The sequence below is a fragment of the Melospiza georgiana genome, chromosome 9 (assembly GCF_028018845.1).
Source record: "Melospiza georgiana isolate bMelGeo1 chromosome 9, bMelGeo1.pri, whole genome shotgun sequence".
NCBI lineage: Eukaryota > Metazoa > Chordata > Aves > Passeriformes > Passerellidae > Melospiza > Melospiza georgiana.
In genome coordinates this window covers 9,989,945-10,011,476 of record NC_080438.1, presented here as the reverse complement: position 1 = coordinate 10,011,476, position 21,532 = coordinate 9,989,945, and the positions used below count along the sequence as shown (strand labels likewise).

The 21,532-nt window shown below is 41.2% G+C and overlaps 1 protein-coding gene across 2 annotated transcripts in view; it reads left to right on the top strand.

The window, feature by feature from the left end:
• Positions 1–1,001: 1,001 nt before the first annotated feature.
• DENND1B (DENN domain containing 1B) overlaps positions 1,002–21,532 on the top strand; it is a 150,675-nt gene continuing 130,144 nt past the window's right edge. For both annotated transcript variants that reach the window (XM_058030591.1, XM_058030590.1), the window contains exons 1-2: positions 1,002–1,083; positions 3,857–3,921. In XM_058030591.1, the coding sequence (XP_057886574.1) occupies positions 1,067–1,083; positions 3,857–3,921 (82 nt within the window). In that variant the 5' untranslated portion in view covers positions 1,002–1,066. The remainder of the gene's footprint in view (positions 1,084–3,856; positions 3,922–21,532) is intronic.

Here is a 21,532-nt window from a genome sequence, read left to right as displayed (position 1 = left end):
TTGGTTTGGAGAAGTTAATATTTGTAATTTCCTGACTTTTGAATATTTCATTTTTCAGCCCCAGTAATGCACTAATACTGTTTTATGTGTTTAATATATAATTGGCTTGAATTTTTTTCATCTTTTCAACTGTTGATACGATGATTAGCTTCTGGAGGAAGAGTGAAAAGAATGACGTTTTTTCTTTGGCCCAGTACCACAAAATCTATTTTATGCACTTTTTCATTACAGTGTTACTATGTTGGTAAGGGAAACTTGGTGTAGGTGGGAATTTGGCTGCTCAGTGCCTCTCAGATGAATGAGACTTGGAAGCCTCTCAAGGACGGTGTTATTTTTATTTCCTTTCCAAACTCGAGGGAAGCACTCGAAGATTGAAAGCTTTCTATGTGTGTTTACAGCACGGTGCGTTTGCTCCAGCCGTCCCTGCTGCAGCAGCTCTTCAGCAGTTTGGGACAGTGTTTGTTTAGCACTCGATAAAACCAAAAGCGAAGCAGATTACAGCAGGTTAAATTAACATTTATGACCTTTAGCACGAAAAGCTCCCCTTTCCTGCTGCGCATGAAGAACGTGAAAGAGCCGCTAGGATGTGTCAGTGCCCTCACGGGCCGGACCCTTCCCGTGAGCGGTTTGAGCAGCGGGTGCAGGTGCCCGTGAGGGGACACCTGACGGTGCCCACGCGCTGCCCCGGCCCACCCGCCGGGGCTCGGGCCGGCTCCGCAGCGCACCTGCCGCAGAGGGCACGGACTGCCGCCCTCCCCCGCCGCCCTCAGGTGACACCAGCCCCGGCGGCTCTCCGGGCCGCCGCGGAGCTTCCTGGTTCCCAGAAGGTGCCGGAGCGGCTGCAACAGGAACTGAGAGACGGGGGAGGAGGCGGTGCCGCGCTCCGCCGCAGTCGCGGCCCGAGCCGGGGGAGCGGAGCGGAGCAGCCATGGGCCGCCGCCCGCCGCTGCGCTGAGCCGCCCCCGCCGCCCAGCGCTCCGCGGCCGGCGCTGCCCCTTCGCCCCTGCCGGGCGGGGCGCTTGTCCCTGGGGGCGCCGGGACCGCCGCCGGGGCCCGCGATGTGACCATGGACAGCAGGTTCAAGTGAGTGCTGTGTGCGCGGGGCCGCGGCGGGCCGAGCCGAGCCCCCGCGGCGGACAGGCGGCGAGCAGGCCCCGTCGCTGCCCCGGTCCGCCGGGCCCGGCGTGCGGCGGGCGGGGACGGGAGGAGGGGGAGCCCACCCGGCGGGAGCGTGCGAGGGGCCGGGCGCGTCCGCCGCGGCCGCTGAGTGACAGCGGGAAGGGCGGGCGGGAGGCGGCGGGGCCGGAGCCGGGGCGAGGCGGGACCCGCGGCACGGGGGGAGCGGCGGCGCCCCCCGACCCGGCCCGCGGCGGCGGAGAAGAGGAGAAGGAGGCGGCCGCAGCCCCGCCGGCCGCTCCCCCGCCCCACGCCGCCTCCCGGCCCCGCGGCGGCCCCGGCATCGCCCGGCGGTGCGGGGGACGCGCTCGGTAGCCGCCCGCCCGCCGGGCAGAGGCCCCGGCGCCGGTCGGGCTGTGCCCGGTGAACGGGGCCTGTGCGGGGGTGGCAGCGCGGTCCCGAGGCCGCCGGGCCCAGCAGAGCTGCCCGCAGTGCCCCTGCCCGCCGCGGGCCGAGGCTGTGACAGACATGCCTTTAGGAGGTCACAGAATTGTCAGGGTAGGGAGGGAGCTCTGCAGATCATCCAGTCCTCTCGCCTTGCCAAGGCAGGGCCATGCAGAGCAGGTGACACAGGAACACTTCCAGGTGGGTTTGGAACGTCTCCAGGGGAAGACTCAACGACCGTCTTTGGGCAGTCTGTTCACTGCTCTGCCGCCCTCAGTGTAAAGAAGTTCTTCCTCACGTTCAGGTGAAACTCCTTGTGTTTTGGCTTGTGGCCTTGGTGGTTGCAGACCACCCTTCTGTCATTACGGCCTGGCTGGTGCAGAAGAGGTTCTTGGGGTGTTCGGGAGCACTGCCGTCCGGGCTGCCCTCCGGCAGCGGCCGCCTGCTCCCGTGACATTGAAAGTGACAAGATGTTACACATGGGTTTCGGCAATTGACAAACACTCCGTGTCTGTACGCTGTGAGCAGGCTGGCACCGCGGAGCTGGCAGGGAAACGAGAGACGAGAGACAGGCTCACAATTCTCAGATTAGTTTGACACATTTTTGACACTTCTGAGTGTAGTGGGATGTGAAGAGTAAACTTAGAAGCATTTTCCTGCAAAAGCAGTTTTAGAGTACTACAGTGAAAGACAGAAGGCAGTATTACTTCAAAGACCTTTTTTGAGTGTAACTCATCTAGGAGTTGAGTTAGAAGCACTCATTTGGTGATGGTAACACAAACCGATTCACATTAAAAAACCCCAGCCTGAGAGGATAAACCGAAGGCCTAAGCTAGAGCAATGTCATGGGGAGATGTCATTTTTTTCAAATGAAGGATTTTTGTGGTTCAGTTTTCTAGGTGACTCAACCGTGCCTTATCAGTTTCATTCTGAACCTGCTCATCAGCTAGAGGAACAATGGACAGTTTAACACCAGATTAAATCTCCAATCCGTCCTGGATTTACGGCTGCCGTAACTCAGACCAGAATTTCATCTCGTATACCCAGGATCAGTAGATAAAGGATTTCCCCACAAAATGCTTTAAAATGCAAGGGAAGAGTGTGATATGGGCAGGTTATGTCTTCATAATCTGAATTAGACTATAATTGTGTATCTCAATTGATGATGGTGCTGAGGTCAGTGAAAGCATGTACTGAATCAATTAATTTATGACAGCTGAGTTTTTCCCTGGCTCAGCCTTTGGATTTCATTCAATACTTTATTTAAAGAAACAACGTTTTAATTTGCTGTATGCTTTATGTGAAGCGTTCTAGAAACCTGGAACCAAGTCTTTTTTTTTTTTCCTATGCTTAAATCTCCAGCTGATTTCAGTGGGAGTGTTACACAAGACAGGAGTTCCACTGTGAGCCTTTTATGTGGTTAAATAGATAATTGATATGGGTGCGGTTATACCGCTTGTTTTTAATATAAATAGCAGTGTGCTTGGTAGGCAGAGAGGGGTGGGTGGCGTGGTAATGGCATTTAGGCCTGTTTCAATGAATATGTAGTTTGGGATTAGGTTGAGTGTTAATTGCTGTTGGCACACGCAGCTTGTTATTATCATCAGGTGGAAGAGGCGCCGGCCGTCACCCGCAGCTGCCCTTGATGGCTACTGCACATAGGGAGGCTCCTCTTCCCGGCCAGCTCGGGCTTGTGGCCATCCCCGCTTCGTGCACTCGTGTTGGCTCTCGCAGTGAATCACGCCTGAGGTTCAGCCTTTAGAGGCCCAGCTGGCGATCAATATCTGCTGAAAGAGGAAACCAAACGAGTCTCGGCCTTGGGGTGGTAATGAGGTGCATTTAAAGGACAGCGGCTAAACACGGGGCGTTTAAATGGAAGTCTAATGATGGGCTATTCCTACTTGGTAGAAATAAGACATAGCTTTAGAAAAGGCTGCCTGTGACTCCATTAATGTTGCAGATTGATTGATTGATAAGGAGCTTAGTAGCTCTTTTTTCTCAACTGTTATATGAGGTATGGTGAAGTGACTTAAAAGCTATTTGATATATAAGGCAGTGACAATAAAATGTAAATAAATCACACAGTTTAGCTTGTTTATCTTTCTTATTCCTTTCTTAAGGCTGTATAGGGAAGTGTGACTTTTTGGTTCTTCCTTAGAACTAATCTGAGTACTAATTTTGTTTTAATAATATTTTAATTCTACTTATTATTCTACAAAAAGAATGGAAAGAATATAGGAGTAGAAATAAGATCTGAAATATGTATATGATAATTGGTTGTGTTTGTTTCTTCTAGGGAAAATCCAGAACGTACCTTTGATTTGGTACTGAAAGTAAAATGCCAAGCTTCAGAAAACGAAGGTAATACACTGTGCCTATGATATTTATATAGAGAAATGAGAGCTGGAAAAAAATACTTGGCATGCCAGTCTAGTGTTATTTTGTACTTTGAATTGCTTTTGGGCTGAGATTGTGTTAGAATGTGCCTATGATTAGTTTTTTGCTTTTAAAATCTATTACTTTGTAGTTGTTGTGGGGTTTTGTTATGTTTTCATTTTAGCTGTTGTAAAAATTTTTTTCTTCTTCGTGATATATTTGCAAACCTTGAAGTGTATTTTCTACTCTTAAAATGTTGACTTTTGTGTAAGTTTTCATTTTAGAAGAACAACTGACTTCTGTCTATCAGGGGAATGTTAATTTTGATCAGCGTGATAGAGAGAAAGTAAGTTATTTTCTGAAAAAAAATAGGAAGAGACTTCCTTTGTAGCTCATGTTTGGCAGCTGCCCTGGTTTGCTGCCCCATACAAACAGCAGTGAGAGCTGCCTTGAGCTTGTATCAGCCGTCACTTTCACATCTCTATAAACACGAGGTAAAAGAGATGTAGTAGTGCAAGAGTTGTCTGAGAGAGGCTTTTTTCCCCCCCCTTGGGTAAAAAGAAGATGGGCTTTCCAGTACTGAAATTAAAGTGACCTCTTGAAAGTCCGCTGGGGGAACTGGGTTCATGTTCTCATCCGAGGTTGTTGGCCTTACAAAAGCAAAGGGAGAGGAGGAGTCTTGTCAGGGTTGTATTGTGGTCATGTTAGTCTGTGACAGCTGTGTCTTAATCACAACTATAAAAACAATAAACTACATCTTAAAACAGACTATATTTCTTGTCCTACTGTGCTAATGGATACTGTGCTAATTTCCAGAGTTTACTACTTTAACAAGTAAGAGACCTGTAGAAGTTTATAGCCTCAAACTATTCCTTGTTTTTTTATATTTCAGGCAGCGTTTCTGTTAGTGAGTTGTCAGAACGTGCCTAAAGTTTTTGGGAAAAACCCCTTTTTGTTGAAGCTAAACAAGTGTGGGCCTTCAGGTCTTTTAATTATTTTTGTTACCAGCCAGCACCCTCCAGTTTATTGCCTGTTTTTTGATTTAGTGTTGGTATTGTCATAGTTTGGCAAATCACGTGGACTTTCCTAACTATGATCATAGTTGTGGCTTGGATCACATGTGCAGTTTTTGCCTTAGTGATTTCATAGATGATGTCTGGGAACCCTGTTTAGCTACTTGACTTTGGATCTGTTCCTCCTTGCATTGTGCTTTTAGTCTCTGCCCCCACCCAATATCCCTTCCTGGGGGCCTGTTCGTATCTTGGCTTAGGCCTGGCTTCAGGCTGCAAATTCTATTCCCTTTCTTCCTTTCCCCCTGAGAGCTAGACTGTTGGTAATCCTTCCAGGTCTTCATCTTGAAATCTTAAACAGTGTGGGCTTTTTCCTTCTGTGATCAGAACATGGATCTATATCCTTTTAATTCCTTTTATCTTCTGTTTGACTTCTCATTTTTCTTGTGCATCTTTCTGCCACTGCTGCCGTAAGAAACCACTTCTCATTGCATGCAGCTCTGTGAATGACTGACTGCCTACACCTGAATTTTGGTCCTAGGCACTTCCCTTGTCTCTCTTGCTTGGTAGTTTTGCTGTTTATTACTTGTCCTTGTGGAGAGAAGCATCATTAAGAAATCTGTGTGTCTCCTTGCACTGTGACACAAGTTAATGTGGGGACTGTTTGTGACTATTTTGTGGTTGCACTCCCTACTGTTCCCCCTTTTGTCACAATTGCTTCTATGCTCTGTGGGCTCAGTTGCTCTTGGTTCATGGGGTGGCCAAAGATAGGAAGGGGGTTTGTTACCAGTAATATTTTGTAGTCTGCAGTGTGTAACTGATGAGAGACTCAGGGGTCTTTAGCTGGCCTGGAGCTTGTGTTAATTCTTGCATGCATCCAGATCAGGACAAAAGTACAGTCTCCTTTTGCCAATCTAACAGTGCTGGCTGAATATTCCAGCTACCATCCTGTTGTACTTGGTGACCCATCTGGGATTTGTTTTAATGTGTTTCATATCATATCTAATTCAGATAACAAACTCACTCCAGTGAGGGCTTGACATCATATTTACATATGGTATTATGAGCACAGTGATGTATCAAATTAATATATCTGAATGTTAAAGTTATCTAAAGGAAATTCACAAGGGACAAAAGTGTATTGTCTTCAGTGCCACTTTAGAAATGGAGCACAGGGCTTGTCATGCAAAACAGGGAGCTTTCAAGGTTGGTTTATTATAAGGCCTAACAAATTTGACAGTTACCCTGTATTGTAGGTCTTGCCTTTAAATAGATTTTCATGCTAGGATAATCTTTTGAATATATCATACTTGAAAACACGATCCATTCACCTGGTTCTTTGCTCATGCCTCTTTTTCTTATGAAAGAGATTTGTGTTTAAATAGGGGCTTTCTCCCTCGCATCCCATCTGCTCCTTGTACTTGATCCTGAAGCTGTGTCAGGACTGAATTTGTGACATCACTGTCACCAGTGTTGCCGTGGAAATATCACAGCCACAAAATTATGATCTCCCTGCATGAGTGAGCAGCAGGAGAAGCCGGCTTAGGAGCAAGAAAGACCTTAATGTGACCTGTGTATCTCTAAGCTTTTTCTTTCCAAGCTTTGCTGTAGTCTCTGTTCTCCTGTATTTTAATTTCCCTGTGCCAATGTATAACTGTTCTAACAAATCAAAATGGAGGTGGCCGTACTGCATGTGGAGCTCTTACTAAGATGTTTTTATGAGGATTCTGCATGCCTGTAACAGTCTGACAAGATAAAGAATTTTGCTGTTGAAATTGTTTAATGCTTTTGTAAAAGCATTTTTTCATAACTTCTTAAGTACAACATAGCTCTCCAGGAATGTCAGTTTTTCAGACTTTACATTGTCCTAGGACTGTTCCAACTGTAAAGGATCATACATACATGAAATGGAGCAGCATATAATTTCTTACATGTGTTAAGAAATTTGTTCTTCAATTATTCCACTAATGATTTTCAACATAGGTGAACCCTTTACATTGAGTAGAACCCAGAGAGATTTCATCTAAGTTAGTATGAATTTATCACTTCATGTTTGGTAGGTATCTCTTAAATTGGTTACAGGCTCAGTTGTGCTAGTATGTACTTATTTATAGGTGGATCAAATTTTTGTTTCCCACTGGATACATGATTTCTGGATTTTTTGATTTAAGAGTAGCTTACATACTTGAATGTTTGTTACTCTGTTTTAAACCACAGGAATGCATAGTAGCATTGCTAGAACAGTGATCTTCCAACTCTTTCCTAAGACAGGAGAGGAAAAAAAAGGATATTCTCTACCTAAATATTCTTATAATTCCCTCAACAGTTTAGGATACATGCTTACTTGATTTTTAGAGTAAATCTCCAAAGAGGAGACAAAACCCTTAAAACCAACATGAGATTTTAGCCCAGATCATAACTTTGGGTCCTTTGCAGTGCTGAGGATAGCAAACATCAATTAGTAACTAGTTGATGTGACAGCTTTTACTTAGGAAAATTCATAACCCATTGCTTGCAAGACTTTTGAGATGAATTAGCTTCTGTTCAGCAGCGTTTGCTAAGTGACTGGGACAGAAGTGCTAAGCTATTCTAACAGCCTGGTATTTGCTAATTGTGTATTTGGCTTGCAATGTGAGTAGCACCTTACAGAAAAAAAAGTTTTACACTGCCTTCCAGGCAGTTGCATATTTTTGTAATTCTTTTCTGTGTTATTCCTTAATGAACAGTCAACAAGAAATAGCAAAAATGTGTGCTCAATTTAATATCGGCAGCAGGCCTTCTGTATTAAATTTTCACTTACAGACCCGTAGGGCAGCTTGATAACAGATATTATCAAAACTGCTCTGTTATTTTAAGGACAAGAATTTCTCTTTAGCTTGAAAAGCTTTTTGCACTTTGAGCTGAGTCACCCTTACTGGGTATCAGGAGTGAAGCAGTGGTTCAGTTGTCCTAAGTGCACAATCTTACATAAGGCTATTGCTCAACAGCTGCACCTACAGCAGCTTTACTCTCCTCCTGGCACTCTCTAGTCCCTTGAAAATTACACTGCAGCTGGCACTGGAAGATGAGTTGGAGCCTAGGAATTGTCTGAATAAAGCTGTCTGGAGCAACTTTTTTTTTTTTTTTTGTCATCCAGATTCTTCTATCATGAAAAGTAAATTGAATTTCTGAAAGGTTGATGTTTCTGAACTTTTCCACAGGACATGTCCCAATGAATAGTGCCATTGTAATCTCTGTGAGGAGTGTATGTTTAACTGTGAGCACACAAGCATGCACAGGTTGTACATACACACCTCTAAGTCTGAGCAGTGGGTTTGAGTTAAATGGGTAGAGATGAAGCTGGCAATTTAACTCAGTCTATAAACTTTATATCCTGTGCATTGATTCTATTAAAATTGGATTGCAGCTGCAAAAGGCAGTGCAGATACAGCAGTAGAAAAGCTATGTGCAACAGCTTCTGTGAATGTAAAGTTTTCAGTGTTTCTGTCCACAGTTTGCTGAGAAGATGACTCAGATTGGTTTCAGTGTGGTTAAGAGAGTGCTGTCTGCTATACCTTCTTTTACTTTGATTATAGCACATTAAAAAAAACAACAGGCTCCTTGGAGGCTGCAGGTGAATCCAGAAAAGTCAACTACTGAATTGTGGTTTGGGTCTAAAGCAGTCCTGACTGTTAAAGTTTTACTTGAAAACCCTTTTAATGTACCAGTTCATTTTCTGTCTAATCTAAGAATAATTGTTGGAACACCCTTGCAACTTGGTTTCTTTGTCTTTATTTCTTTTTTAAATGCTAAGAAGTCTTATATAGCTCTAGGGCTAGACAATGTGATTTCCAGAGAAGGTGCTTAAATAGATTGTTGAATTGCATGAATAACTCCTGTAGTTTATTTTGCTTCTGCCAGAATGATAATAACTCTTAGTGATGTGTGATCTCCAAATGATTTTTCTTTCAAGGGCCTTATATTCATTAAATTTTCAAGAAAAAGCCACAAATCCAGTTTAATTGTGTGTATGGTAGAGTTAAAAATTATGCATTAAGTCCAGGAATTAGTTTAGAAATGCAAAATTCTTTGTATTAGGTTTGATTGCTCTCTGTTAAGGTACATTAACAAAGTATGTAAATCCAGAAAGGTCCCAGTTCCAAAACCAAGTTTACTGCAGTTGCTAGTTTTGTCCAAGGGTAATCTGTCTTGCTTTGGTAAGGTTTAGATTTAGAGTCTTCCAAAGCTGCCCATAGGTTGTGGACAGAGCAAGCAGCACTTTTTCTTCTGTTTTTTCTTCACTCTAGAGAGTTGTTTGTTAACCACATTCTCTGAGCCACTGGGTGTAACATGCTGATCAAGATAACTTCTTTCCTCTGCTCTACATTTTTTTTTGTACAGCATCTCTTGAACCCGATGAAAAAGATAATTCTATCAGAGTAACACATGAGGAAGTCTGCAAGGTTTTTTTTTTTAAGAGCAATAAAAACTTTTGATGCAGTGTTATATACTGCTAACCTTTTTCCCTGTTGGTTTTAGCCCACAGAAAATTAGGTTTCTCTGCTTTTTTAAAACATGCTCTGTTCTTCAGGTGACTGTGGAGAGCAACTATATGTTGCTATGAACTAGAAAAGCTTTCTTAAAGTATCTGATTTATGTGTATATTTTAGTCTCAAACACTGTATTAACATATTAAAATTTAATTTTTCAATTGGTAAAATGTCGTTTGACGGTGTTGGATATCTGCTTATAGTCTTAGCTTAGATGCAGTTTTTGTGTATTAGGAAAAAAATTGTTTTTATATTCTTCAGAAGTTTTATTGAGTTTAACATCCGATCCCCTGCCCCCCCTGCCCCGACTCAGTAACTCATATGTTATCTTGCTTAGTGCTACTTCCCTGTGGTGGTTTATTGCTTTTCTGTTGAAATTTCAAAGCTAAAAAGGACATTTAATCTAGCCTGGTTTCTCTATAGGATTGGTTGATGAGGAGAAGAAAATATCACAGTCTTTTGTTGAGGGTTGTGTAAATGCTTTAAAGACAGAAGCAGGTAGTATATGAAAAGCAGGTGGAGCATCACTTGTGTCCTTTAGGCAAAACCAAGGAATATGAGCCAGAGTTTGGCTGAAGTTCTCTAGTGTACAAACACCAAGCATAGCTGTAAATCCTTCATAAATTATCATCTTTAAACCCTGCACTTGTAGCTAAATGAGTAATTTCGTTGTGTTCAAATTTCTGACATTTAATTGGAAAGCCCCTGAGGGTATGAACAATGTCTTCTGTGTGTTTGGACTGTCACTAGCACAGAGTGGGTGTTTGAAAATTATGAACAACAAAACCAATTAAGACAAGAATGATTCTGCATCTAAGATAAAGATGGGCATTTTGATGCTTTTTACCTTTTCCTCATTTTCTCCAGAGACTGAGAAATGCAGTGTAGTCTCTACAGCTTTTAGCTTCTCCACAGATACAAAAAGGTGGAGAAAAATGTTGCCACTTTTTAGTGTCTCATTTCCTACAGATCTTTTTTTTTCCACCAACCTCCAGAGATTCTTGGATGTATGTGTAATTTGGAGGTGGGTGCAGATATGTGTGTGTAGGAGGGAAGGGGTGAGAGCTGCTGCAGAAATAGGTCAAGGAAGCCCTATCTCGCCTGCATTCTTTACTGGCGTGAAGAGACCTCAGTGGGGAGGGCCGACCCTGCTCCCCAGCGGCCGGGGGACATCCTGGGAGGAGTGGCAGGCTCTGCTCTGCTGCAGGGATTCCAGCTGCAGTGCTGTGGGGGCAGGCTCTGTGCTGCCACTGCTGCTGGAGATGAAGTGTTCCCCTGCAGGCGCTTGCCCGGCTGTGTCAGTTTTTCATGTAGTGCCATATGTCACTTTCAGCCGTGTGATCAGGTTTTGGGCAGTGAAATTAAAAGGGAAAAACTTGATGAGTTAAGGGATACAAATACTAAGTTGGTATAAAAAGGATTTTATATAAATTTGAGTAGAATGAACCAACTAGTATTAATGTAACTAAATATAAGTTGAAAACAGAAATGTGTGTAATGCAGTCAATCAGTATGAAAGTTGATGTTCTTGTGCTTTTTTCAAATTTAATTTTAGTTTCATTTTAGCACTTCACTATTTGAGATGGCTGCCTGGGGGATAGTTTGTGGGCTTTTAAATTGCTTGCATTCAGAAGTGTTAAGAGTTTGCATATTTTCCTAAGCTAATGTCAGCATGCTTCAGCCCTCCCACACACTGAACAGCCAGCCCATCGTACACAGAGATTAATCTTTCTTCAATTGTTATTTTATGCTGCTTCCTCTCTTTATATATAATGTTATGACTTTAATTTTTTTTTTATATATGGAGGATTTAAAATCTGCTGAAAAAACTTTGAAAACTGGTTCAACTTCCAAGGTTTAAAATGCTTTTTTTGCAAAGCTGTAAGACACTTCTCTGTCTATTGCTAATTTGAAGAGGCTGAAGTGTAGGGTTTCCTGTCTGGTTAACAAAAATAGTTTTTTAATTATTTTTCCTTTGCCACTGAAGATATTATCTGGAGAATGGCAGATACGTGTATGTGCACATGCTCATCATCTAAGTGTTGAAATAGATACTTCTGTATATAAATAAAAGAAAACATGATCAGGGCTACAAAGGGAAGAGTTTCACAAATTTTTGTGAAGGACTTAAAAATCCCTGAAGCCAAGTAAAAAAAGTGCTGGTTTTATTCCTTAAAGTAATGTAGTAAGAGTGATTTGAGCCTAGCATTGCTTTGGAACTAATATGTTAAAAATCTATGTTTTTCATGGCAGGCTGATGTGTGGTAATTCCAAGATCCTGATAAAAACATGATATTTACAGGCAAATACGTAGGGTAGAAGATTCTATCTGACTGACAGAGTAAAAAATGGTGAAAACATTAACTTCTGATATTTGCCTTTAATATTTTTCCATGTATTGTACCTAGAATTGTACCTTTGTGCTTAGAACTGAATAATTTGGATGAACCAAGACTTTTTATGTTTTGTGAATCTGGCTTAGGAGAAAATTTTAAAACTTAGTACTAAACTTTATTTGGAAAAAAGAAGAGAAAAAGCAGAAGTTAAAAAAAAAAAAAGGCCTGAACAAGATTTTGGGTGTGGTATCTGCGCTTCCTGCACTGGGAAAGCCAAGGCAGCAGTTTACAGTCATACTGTGTTCCTTTACAAAATTCTCAATCCTTGTTTGGAAGGTTTTGTCCAAGTGTTAAATCCTTAATTAGAAACAAGGTTTGAACAACGCCCTTAGATTATGTTTCCTGAATCTGGTTTCTTTATGCATTTGAATGGGTATTCAGATGTAGATTGAAACCTAGCTAAAATTAAAAACTTGTGTCTGAAAAGAGCATATTGGTTACGGTTTCTATGGGACATATTTTTAAAAGTTTCTTAACTAATGGCAAGTTTGATCATCATAGAGGCATAATCATCATAACCAAGGTATTTTTCTGTAAGTGGTTTAACACTGCATTGTTCCTTAAACTCAGAGCCATAGAATGACACAAATACTTCCTGTGCATCTGACTTTAGATGCTGTTCAGTATCAAGGGTTTTATTTGTTGCACCACTTGAACCTGTATTAGAGCACATATAAGTATTGTTAAGTTGTGTTGCCATTGTGTGGATGGGGTGAAATGTTTGCTTTTGGAGGAGGCAGTTCTTTTGCTGTGTCAAAGGGCTGGCTAAATGCAAAAATCTCTTTAGTAGTTGAATACTGGATGCTAAATATTAAATTTAACTGTATTGAGATGGTTGCACTTGACACAGAGAAGTCATGCTGATAATGATTATAGGCACAGCATTATTTCCTTCAGAAGTTACAAAGAAAAGCTTAACATTTTAAGGCAGCTGTTTCCAGGAATGAAATTGAGTTATTACAGAACAGTGATACTTTTTATATCCTCAGGTTAAGATGCAGTACATAAATAAGAGTGGTTTGTGCTGCATTGAATGCTAATATGTTCTGTTTAAATGCAAAATAAGAAAAAGTAGCACCATAAAGGTAAAGGACAAAGGTTGTGTGGTGCTTGCAAACTTACATAGAAATCTTTAAGTCTAGAATGAATTTGAAATAATGGAGTGAAACCACTGTGCCTTTAGAGTGTCAAGAGGGAAACAGTTACTGTAGTGTAGTCTTGCTGGCAGGAGCTGATCCTTTATTCATCCTGTTCCCATCTTCTGGAGGTCCTTTGGCTCCTAAGCTGTGTTTGCTGTTTGTGTTTCACTTCAAAAAGCTGGCACTGCTGAAAGCAAGAGGGAAGCATCCTTCCTGCTTCTGGTGGCACCTGGCAGGCTGGCTCTGTGGGCACGCTCACCATCCAGCTGCTGGGACTGCCTCTGGAGCTGGCAGGAAATGTTCATTGTGCAGGTCACAGAGGGAGGGACTGATGGGATTTTCATGCCATTCAATGTAGCATTGGCTGTTGATTCATCCCTTAGTGTTGATTTCCAGTATTTCGGGTTTGCTAAAGTAAATGTATTGCCAGTTCAGGAAGCTAAACACAGCTAGGTATGCCCTTACTCTGTCCTACTATCTTCCTGTTGACTTTGTGTTGGAATCTGTTTGGGTTTTGTTAAACTCTTGTCCTGTTTTTGAAGGAATGGGTTCCACAACTGTGATGGTTTTTCCCAGTTTTTCTGTTCACAACAAAATTTAGCTCCTAAGAAAAAACCTGCATACTCAAAGTTAGATCCCTGTCACCTGTGGGCACTTTGAGGCATTGTAGATTTGGGAATAGATTAAATTTTCATTTTGTGTGAACAAAATTCTGGCTAAAGACCACAATTGTATTCATTGGTATAATGCAATAATTCATAGAACTGAAAATAGTTAACAGCATTGTGACACAGCAGAGGAAATTCTGATGAATTTTGTGTCCAGGAAAGACTTTTGCTGGTATTTGTCCTCCAGGTAACTTTTCCCTCAAAGAATGCTGCCAGTTTAACAAGAACTTCAGTTTCCTAGTAGCTGATGAACTTTGGCTGTCACATAGAGGAGGCTGTGATGTCAGTGGTCCTGTGCCAGGACAAGTAAAGCTCCCTGACACTGAAACTGAGTTAGGTGAGGTTCTGAGCGTTCAGTTTCAATCAGGCATTTCAATTGGTGCATTTGAGCAAACCTGTTTTAGTTTCTGGGAATGGGCATGTTGCATGCAATGTGTTTCCATCTGCTTAACCTGGGTTTGGAGCCCTCTAGCACCTTACTAGTTCTAGTCTAAAACTGCTTTTACAAGTGTCAGGCAAAAAAAAAGTCAGAACTAGCAAGTGTAATTAATAAGTAAGGAATTTATAAAGAACTTTTTTTTTTTTTTGTATTGATATAATATGCTGTATTATACAAAGAATGATTTGAAGGAAATATTCTTTTGTATTCTGGTTGTGATGTTAGAAATCAATACTATGACACTGCTTGACCAAAAAAAAAACTTCAGATGACCATCCCTTAAGTGCCTAGGGGAAAACATTTTTCATTGGCAAAAAAAATTAATAAACTAAAGCCTATTTAAACAGTGTGGCAGCTAATGATGATGGTGACTCTCTTATTTTTAAGTGAACAATTTTGTGTGATCTTACTGGACACTGACAAATACAGCAGACTGTCATTGACAGTACCTGCGAGGTCCTGCAGTCCTTAGAGGGAATTTGCATTGTGTTTTCAGCAGTGAGCAAAGCATAAATGATCTCAGCTCCTGGTATTGGGGAAAGTGATGAAGGACAGGGTAAACCAGATCAAACAATAATAGAAATAAACTAAACGACCAGAATTTTCAGTGGAAGTGAAATGGGATGAATTTTGGAAATAAAAAGTTAGTGAATTGTGTTGGCTGTGGTCAGCAGAGCTCTTGCCGCCAGCAAATCCATGATCCCAAGCACTTGCTCTGTAATTGCTGGGGAGCATGGACTTGGTCTCTGCTTATATATGATCTGCTTTGTGCAGTTCGTATAGATGAGGAAGATCTGAAACTACAGTGGGCATTGGAGCTCTAAAACAAGAGAAATACTTTGCTTCCAGCCCAAAATTAGTTCAGCCTGACCCTCCTGATGTGGGTTTACATGTCTCAGCTTTGAAACACTGATTTTTCTCTGCATTTCCCAGAAAAACTTTGTGGTAACAACATTTGCTGTAAGAGAACCCATCTGTGTGGCTTCTCCTATCTTGGTGTTTGGGATGGTGATGGTGATGCTTTCTATGGCTGCTGGACCTTCATAAACTGGAAAATACTGTGTGGTAATCTGTGTGAAAATAAGGATACCTTGTTATGAAATGTTCTCTGCAAAAGTAGAGTACCCAGTAGAAATTTTAGCTTTCTGGTGAAAAGTGGCTGTATACTTCATACACTCTCCAACTTTTAAAATATTCAACAACCCATCTAAAAGGAGAGAGAAGTACTGACTGTAAAAATTGGAATGTGTATTCAGTCACTTCACCAGTAAGATGTGGCCTGGGGTTGCAGAATGATCTACGCATTCAGCAGTTAAAATTCTCATTAATAACTTTAGTAAAAGAGCTGGAATTAATTCAACTCAGGAAAGTTGCAGAGGTGCTCCTTACAACTGTGCTGTAGCATGGATTTAGAGCCAATCTCTGTAAAGTAAATATGTACCCTTAGTAGATGCAGTTCTGGATTTCTGCTGAGAACATAAGTGGGGTCTGTATGGACCCAAATCAGAATTTCTCAGATTATGCCCTAGGAACATAATGGGATTTTATGATCTGATAAAAGAGCATTGTTTGTTTTGTGTCTCACCATGTACACTCCTCCTTTTATCTTAATAAACAAGGAAACTTGATACTGGCATGTAGTACTGGAGGACTTCTGCTACTGAAATTCTGCTTCTGTGTATCTTAACGCTAGAAATTACTCATCTTAGCATGACCAGTATGTTTTAATTGTCAGCACATCTTGAAATATTCATCTTTCAGGGAGCAAGACAAAAAGTCTTGCTAGGACAGAAAGTGCCAGAACAGCATAAACAATATTTGCAAACAATGTGATGTTTGGAAATGCTTTGTATGCAGAGAGATCAAAGTGAGTTTGGTCTTTTCTTTCTTTGCTTTGTTTTGTTTCAAGTGCTATATTTAGTTAATGTTGCTTTGGGTATGTATACCAGTATATATTACTTAGCATAGCAGTTGGTATAGCAGCTTTGTGCTTGTGCATTGAACACAATGCAAATCATGAAACATACAGATTGCTTAATTTGACATAAATGTTGAAAGTTAAGTGTTACAGAAACTGAGAAAGTGCCTTTCTATTAATCAATGTTCCAGAATCTAATTTTTTTCTTTTTAAGTCATAGCAGTATATATTAAATTAATATATTTAATAGGAATGTTAGAAGTTCTGTCATGTTTGTAAGCCAAAAAGAAATTATAGTGTATGTTATCTTAAATTAATAGTCTTTTCAGAGAGCAATACTGAGATCCATTACAAGAAAACAGTATGTTTTGAAAACCAAAGAAACCAAATTTGAAATATATATCAATTGTTCAAGTTTAATTATCATGTCATACTCATACATGGTTCACCAACCATGTTCACCAATTTATGGATGCTTTTATTTAACTTCACAGGGTATTAACTAGATGTACTGGAATATTGCAAATATGCAGCGTTAGGCAGAGACAGTTTTTGGCCAAGAGAGATCAGTGTTTTCAACTTCATTAGGTTCTTCTTAAGAAAGCGTTTACTACAGAGCCACATTGGAAAATGGTGTTTTGTTGAGATCTGCTAATTGACTCCTCTAATCTGAAATTCTTAAAACATTCTAATAAAATTTTTAGTTGTCATAAGATAAAATATGTGAGCAGTGAAACAAGAATTCTTTCATATGTAGCTGTGTTAGAAGTGATGGGCATTGATAGGATGCACAGATGTGGAGGTAAAATCTCCTTTATGTACAATGAACTGCAATCCTTCCCAGTGGAATTATCTGTGCTTAGAAAACTGATCACATGCGCTAAAGATAAGGTAGTTCAAAACACAGTGTTGTATAGGATACCAGCCAAGTCTGGTCTTGAATAGTGCTAAGTCAACAAGGAAAAGCACTTTATAAACAATAGATGAAATATCTTCCCAACTTGTGGCTAGATAGCTCAGTAGTTACAGGTTACAAAATCTTTCAGCTCTGGAGTATGTTTACAGAGCTCTGATATTTTCTTCCTTCTTCTTGTGGCTGTCCTGTATTGTCTTTGCTTCCTCCTTTGCATGCATGAGAGTTATGTTTTCATTTGACTTAGCAGTGCTAAGGGAAAAGGATGAAAATACTCCCAACATTTTAAGGGCCATACATAATCCTTAAACCTTACTGGATTTTGCCTTGTTCAACCAAACAGGGAATGGCTCCACAAAGGTAAAACACATCCTCTGCTCTAGTAGGAAGTGCAAGTACCAGTGACTGTGAAGGGAAATGTCACAAGCCTGGATCTGGTGCTGAGAGCTTGGCTGATGCTTCCCTGTGGGCCACATCAAGGAGCTTTACTGCCAATAAGTGTCCATTAGGCAACTTCTGCGAAAAACCACAGGTCTTTGAATAGCATTTTGCAGGAAGTAGGTGCTTCAGTATCTTTAAGTAAATGACTAATACTGAGCACAGTGCATTTCTTGGTACTACTTCTTTGGTGGTAGTGGGAAGTGTTGCTGCCAGGTTGTTCTGCAACCTGTCTGTCCACAGGCAGGAGGGAGAAAGCAAAAGCTCTCTCAATTACAGAAGCTGTGTTGGTGGAATTGAAGTAAAAGTGAGTGGATGAGCAGTCCTGAAACTGCCCCAAAGAAGATGACGTGTACATGCTGGAATTGAAGATATAATTGCATTATAGAGAAATTACATAATTTTTCAAAGTGCTAGCTTTTCTTGTGTCTGGAGTAGGACAGTCCCAGTGTTGCTTTGCTTCTCTAAACTTGTCCTGCCTGAGAGAGCCAGCCCAGCAGAGCTGGTGGGTGTCTGTGCCTGTCACAGGGTGCAGGGCTCCCCAGAGAGCAGCAAGGAGACAGGCAAACAAAATCCAGTGACCAAGGGCTGATTTCAGGGGGGGAGCAGATTAGAACTTTGCTTCTGTGTTGCATCACTTCTCATGTCTTCGTTTTTAGAGGGGAGGATCTTGCTGAACTCTGTTCTTGGAGTTCAAGGTACCGCACAGATGTGTTACACTGAAGATAAGAGACTTCATTTGATTTCTTTCTTTTTACTCAAGAAAAGCAATATGCATAGAGTAGTGAAGTGGACTGTGAGTCTGCTTCAGTTCAGGCTGAAAACTCTGTCACATTTGTAATGAGCTTTTAGCATTTCAGGACATCTCATAATTGTTTCTGTTAATAGCAGATTGGTATTGCTTTCTGTGGAAGCAGATTTGAAAACAATCAATGTTTTAAAGAACCATAAAAAAGGAATGAATGTGCTATGAAACTTACGAATGGATGAAGGATGAATCTGTTCTGAGCTTCCTTTTTGTTGTCAAAACCTTCCTGTATATTTAGAAAAGAAAAAACAAATGCTGAAGTTTATGTTCTGGTTTTTTTTAAAAAACAAGCTGAGAATCTATTGACTCTCATTCCAAAAGCAAAACAAAGAAGTTATGTATTCACTTATCCTTTATTAGAACCTTTTTTGGGGAAAAAATGAACAGTTTATAATCCGAATTCTCTTATGTAATTTACAAGTGTTACTGGAGGATTATAATCAGTAACCTTTGTCTTAAACTTAGCTGCTGGGCTTTGTGGTACTTGAAATGAATCATACATTGTACAATGGCTTAAAATCTTACTCATTTGTAAGTAGATGTATAACTCCCATCTTTTGAAGGAATGTATAACTCCCATCTTTTGAAGGAGTTTTAGTAATGGAATAATTGAGATTAAAGTGACTTGTGTCCAAAGTGATGGTAGACAAGCGATTATTTGTGTATTTGTTGGTGTTAAGAGGGAGTTTAGATGTACCTTTGTGCGTAGTTCACTTTTCTTTGTTAGCTGCTTCTAGAATAGAGCGTATTGCATAATTGTTAGATGTTCATTTTACTATATCCTTGAAGGTCAGGAATGAGAAATAGTTTAAGTGTAAGAAAGAACAAGATGGTAAACAAGAGCACATAGATGAAGACAAAGGTAAACCAAGTCAGCTATGCAGGGTGGTTCTTAAATATGTGTTGTGTTTTATGTATTTGGTTATATGTATTTGGTTTATAACTGTCTGTAAAAGAAATTTTTCATGGTACATCGGAAATGAGATTTCAGTATCTTGCTCAGTATCTTAATGAAGCAACCCCTTATCACAGTGCAGTTGGTTCCCTGTTTTTTTGTCTTGTTTTTGGGTTTCATTTTGGGTGCAAGTGTGTATGTGGGAAGAATTGTGACTGAGGCTGTTTGTTAAGAAGATGCTTTATAATTTGAAGAACAACAAAAATGTATTCTTAAATTAGACTACTGTGTTAAAAATTTAGCTTGCTGAAGTTTTGTGCAAAAAGAAGGGTGTTGCTTATTATCAGGGCAAATACAGATTCAGGAATTTTACTCACTGCAGGTGAGTTATGTGTGCACTTTTTGATGTTTAATGCATACATGATCCCTATGTGAAGGCACGTTCTCTTTCACAAAGCTGGTAAAACACTGGTTAATAAAACCAGCTGAAGTTAATCACAGCAGGTGTTGCAATTCAGTGCTTTGGTGGTATTGGCTAGCACAACCTGAAGCTGACTCAAATATCCAGGAAATATCTTTTGAGAGATGCTTAACTCTTCTTTCCAGATCTGACAGCTTAAAATAGGTCTGATGTTGCTGCAAGGAGCTCGGCGTGTGGTCTGTGGAAATAAGGCTGCCTGCTTGGAACAAAACACCTGAACCCTCAGTCTAAAATATGCACTGTGTGAAGCTCTTGCCTGCTTGTATCCCAGATTAAACCATTACCCATTTTTAGTGATTTCCAAAAGCATCAGGTCTCCCATTTTGCATGTGTGGAAATGTTCTGTCCTTCCTCATTGTGAATGAAAGGGGATCAGTCTGGCTAGGGAAGGGCCTGGAGGGCTGCCCCTATCACCTGCTCCATCCATTTGTGTCCCTAGTGAGACTACATTCTTGTATTTCTAACTGAAAGAAAAATGGAAAATGTGTCAGAATAATGATTCTGGCCTTCAAGGCAGAGAGGAACAACTGGGAGGAGGTTTTGCAGGAGCTCATTGCTCTCTCTGCCTGTGTGCAGCAGCTGGTGGTGCTGGGTGTAGGCACAGCAGGCTGTGTGCCACTGCCCAAAAACTGCCTTGATGGCTGTCACCATCGTTGCTCCTGCATGGGTACCCATGGTCACCCTGGGTTTGGAAGCTGCTGAACACAGACATTTTCTCTCAGAGTGAAATGTGGGCCCATCCTGTGCAAGCACACTGGGCTTTGAGCACTCTTTGTACCCTTGGCCTCAGCAGCAATTTGGAGCAGTCCTGTTGGTGGCTGTGGTACAGAGTTTGTGAGCAGGTTGCTTCTCTTTGTTCCTTCTCATATGCTACTGTTGATTCCCGTGGATTATAGTTTTTGGGATGTAATCCCAAGAAATAGGGATTAATTATTTCCTTTTCTTCACTTGTTCCATAGGTGATGTTTTGCCCCCCCCCCCCCCCCCCCCCCCGTAGAATTTATTGAATCTGTCCATGAGTAGATGCTTTTCCATACCTAAGTTATATTATTTTATATTTTTCTCTCAATCTTCTTTGGGTTTTGAGGAGAGGGTGATCCAAGGTGGTGGTATGCTGTGGATTTCTGCAGAAGCTACAGGAAGAATTTCAAAGTGTTCTGCTTTTTATGTCTCTCACGTTAATATTTTTTGTCCTGTCAGTAACCTGGTCTAGAGCTAAAATTAATAACCGTAAGGCAATCAATTTCAATTATCATGTTCTTGAGTTAATGCTCTGTATTTCTTACTTCTCAGACATTTTGTCTTTCTGAAATCAGTTTATGTGTATCCTCTCTGACAGGCCTACATATGTGTGAAAATGTGCATCTTGTTGAATAATTCTTAGTCAATAGCTGACCTGCATAAGGAAGTTCCTTGGTACCATGAACAGAATTATAGTATTAAACCCTCTGTTGTTTTTCTTCTGTGGCAGCTGCATTGTTTTTGGGGGCTGACTGAGGTTCCTGTGAATCAGTGGTGAGCTTCAGAGAGTGCTGAGTCACCCCAGGGAAGATCTTGTGTGTGAGAAGGCAGATTGCAGTGGACCTGGAGCAGAAGTGTACCTGATCAGTGGTGCAGCAGGCAATCCTTTCCAATTTAAGTGCAGTACATGATGTATTGCTGTGTTTTCAGCATCACTTCTGGAGACGGGTGGTAATTGGATGGGGTTTACACATGTTATCTCCAAGGAGAGGTAGTTCAGTGCAAAGCTGAGGGTGCCTGTGCTCCAGTGGCAGTGCAGCAGGTATTTATTGCAGGCAGTGATCCAGTGTGCAGTTCATCTCTCCTTGGGAAGCAGGCCAGGCAGTCTTGGGAAAGATCACAGAACTGAAGCATCAGAAGTTGACTTAAGTACTTTTATAGCTAAAGAGATTAATACCCAGCAGTCTCTGGGTTTGACAGCTATGCTGTGTGGGGATTGTT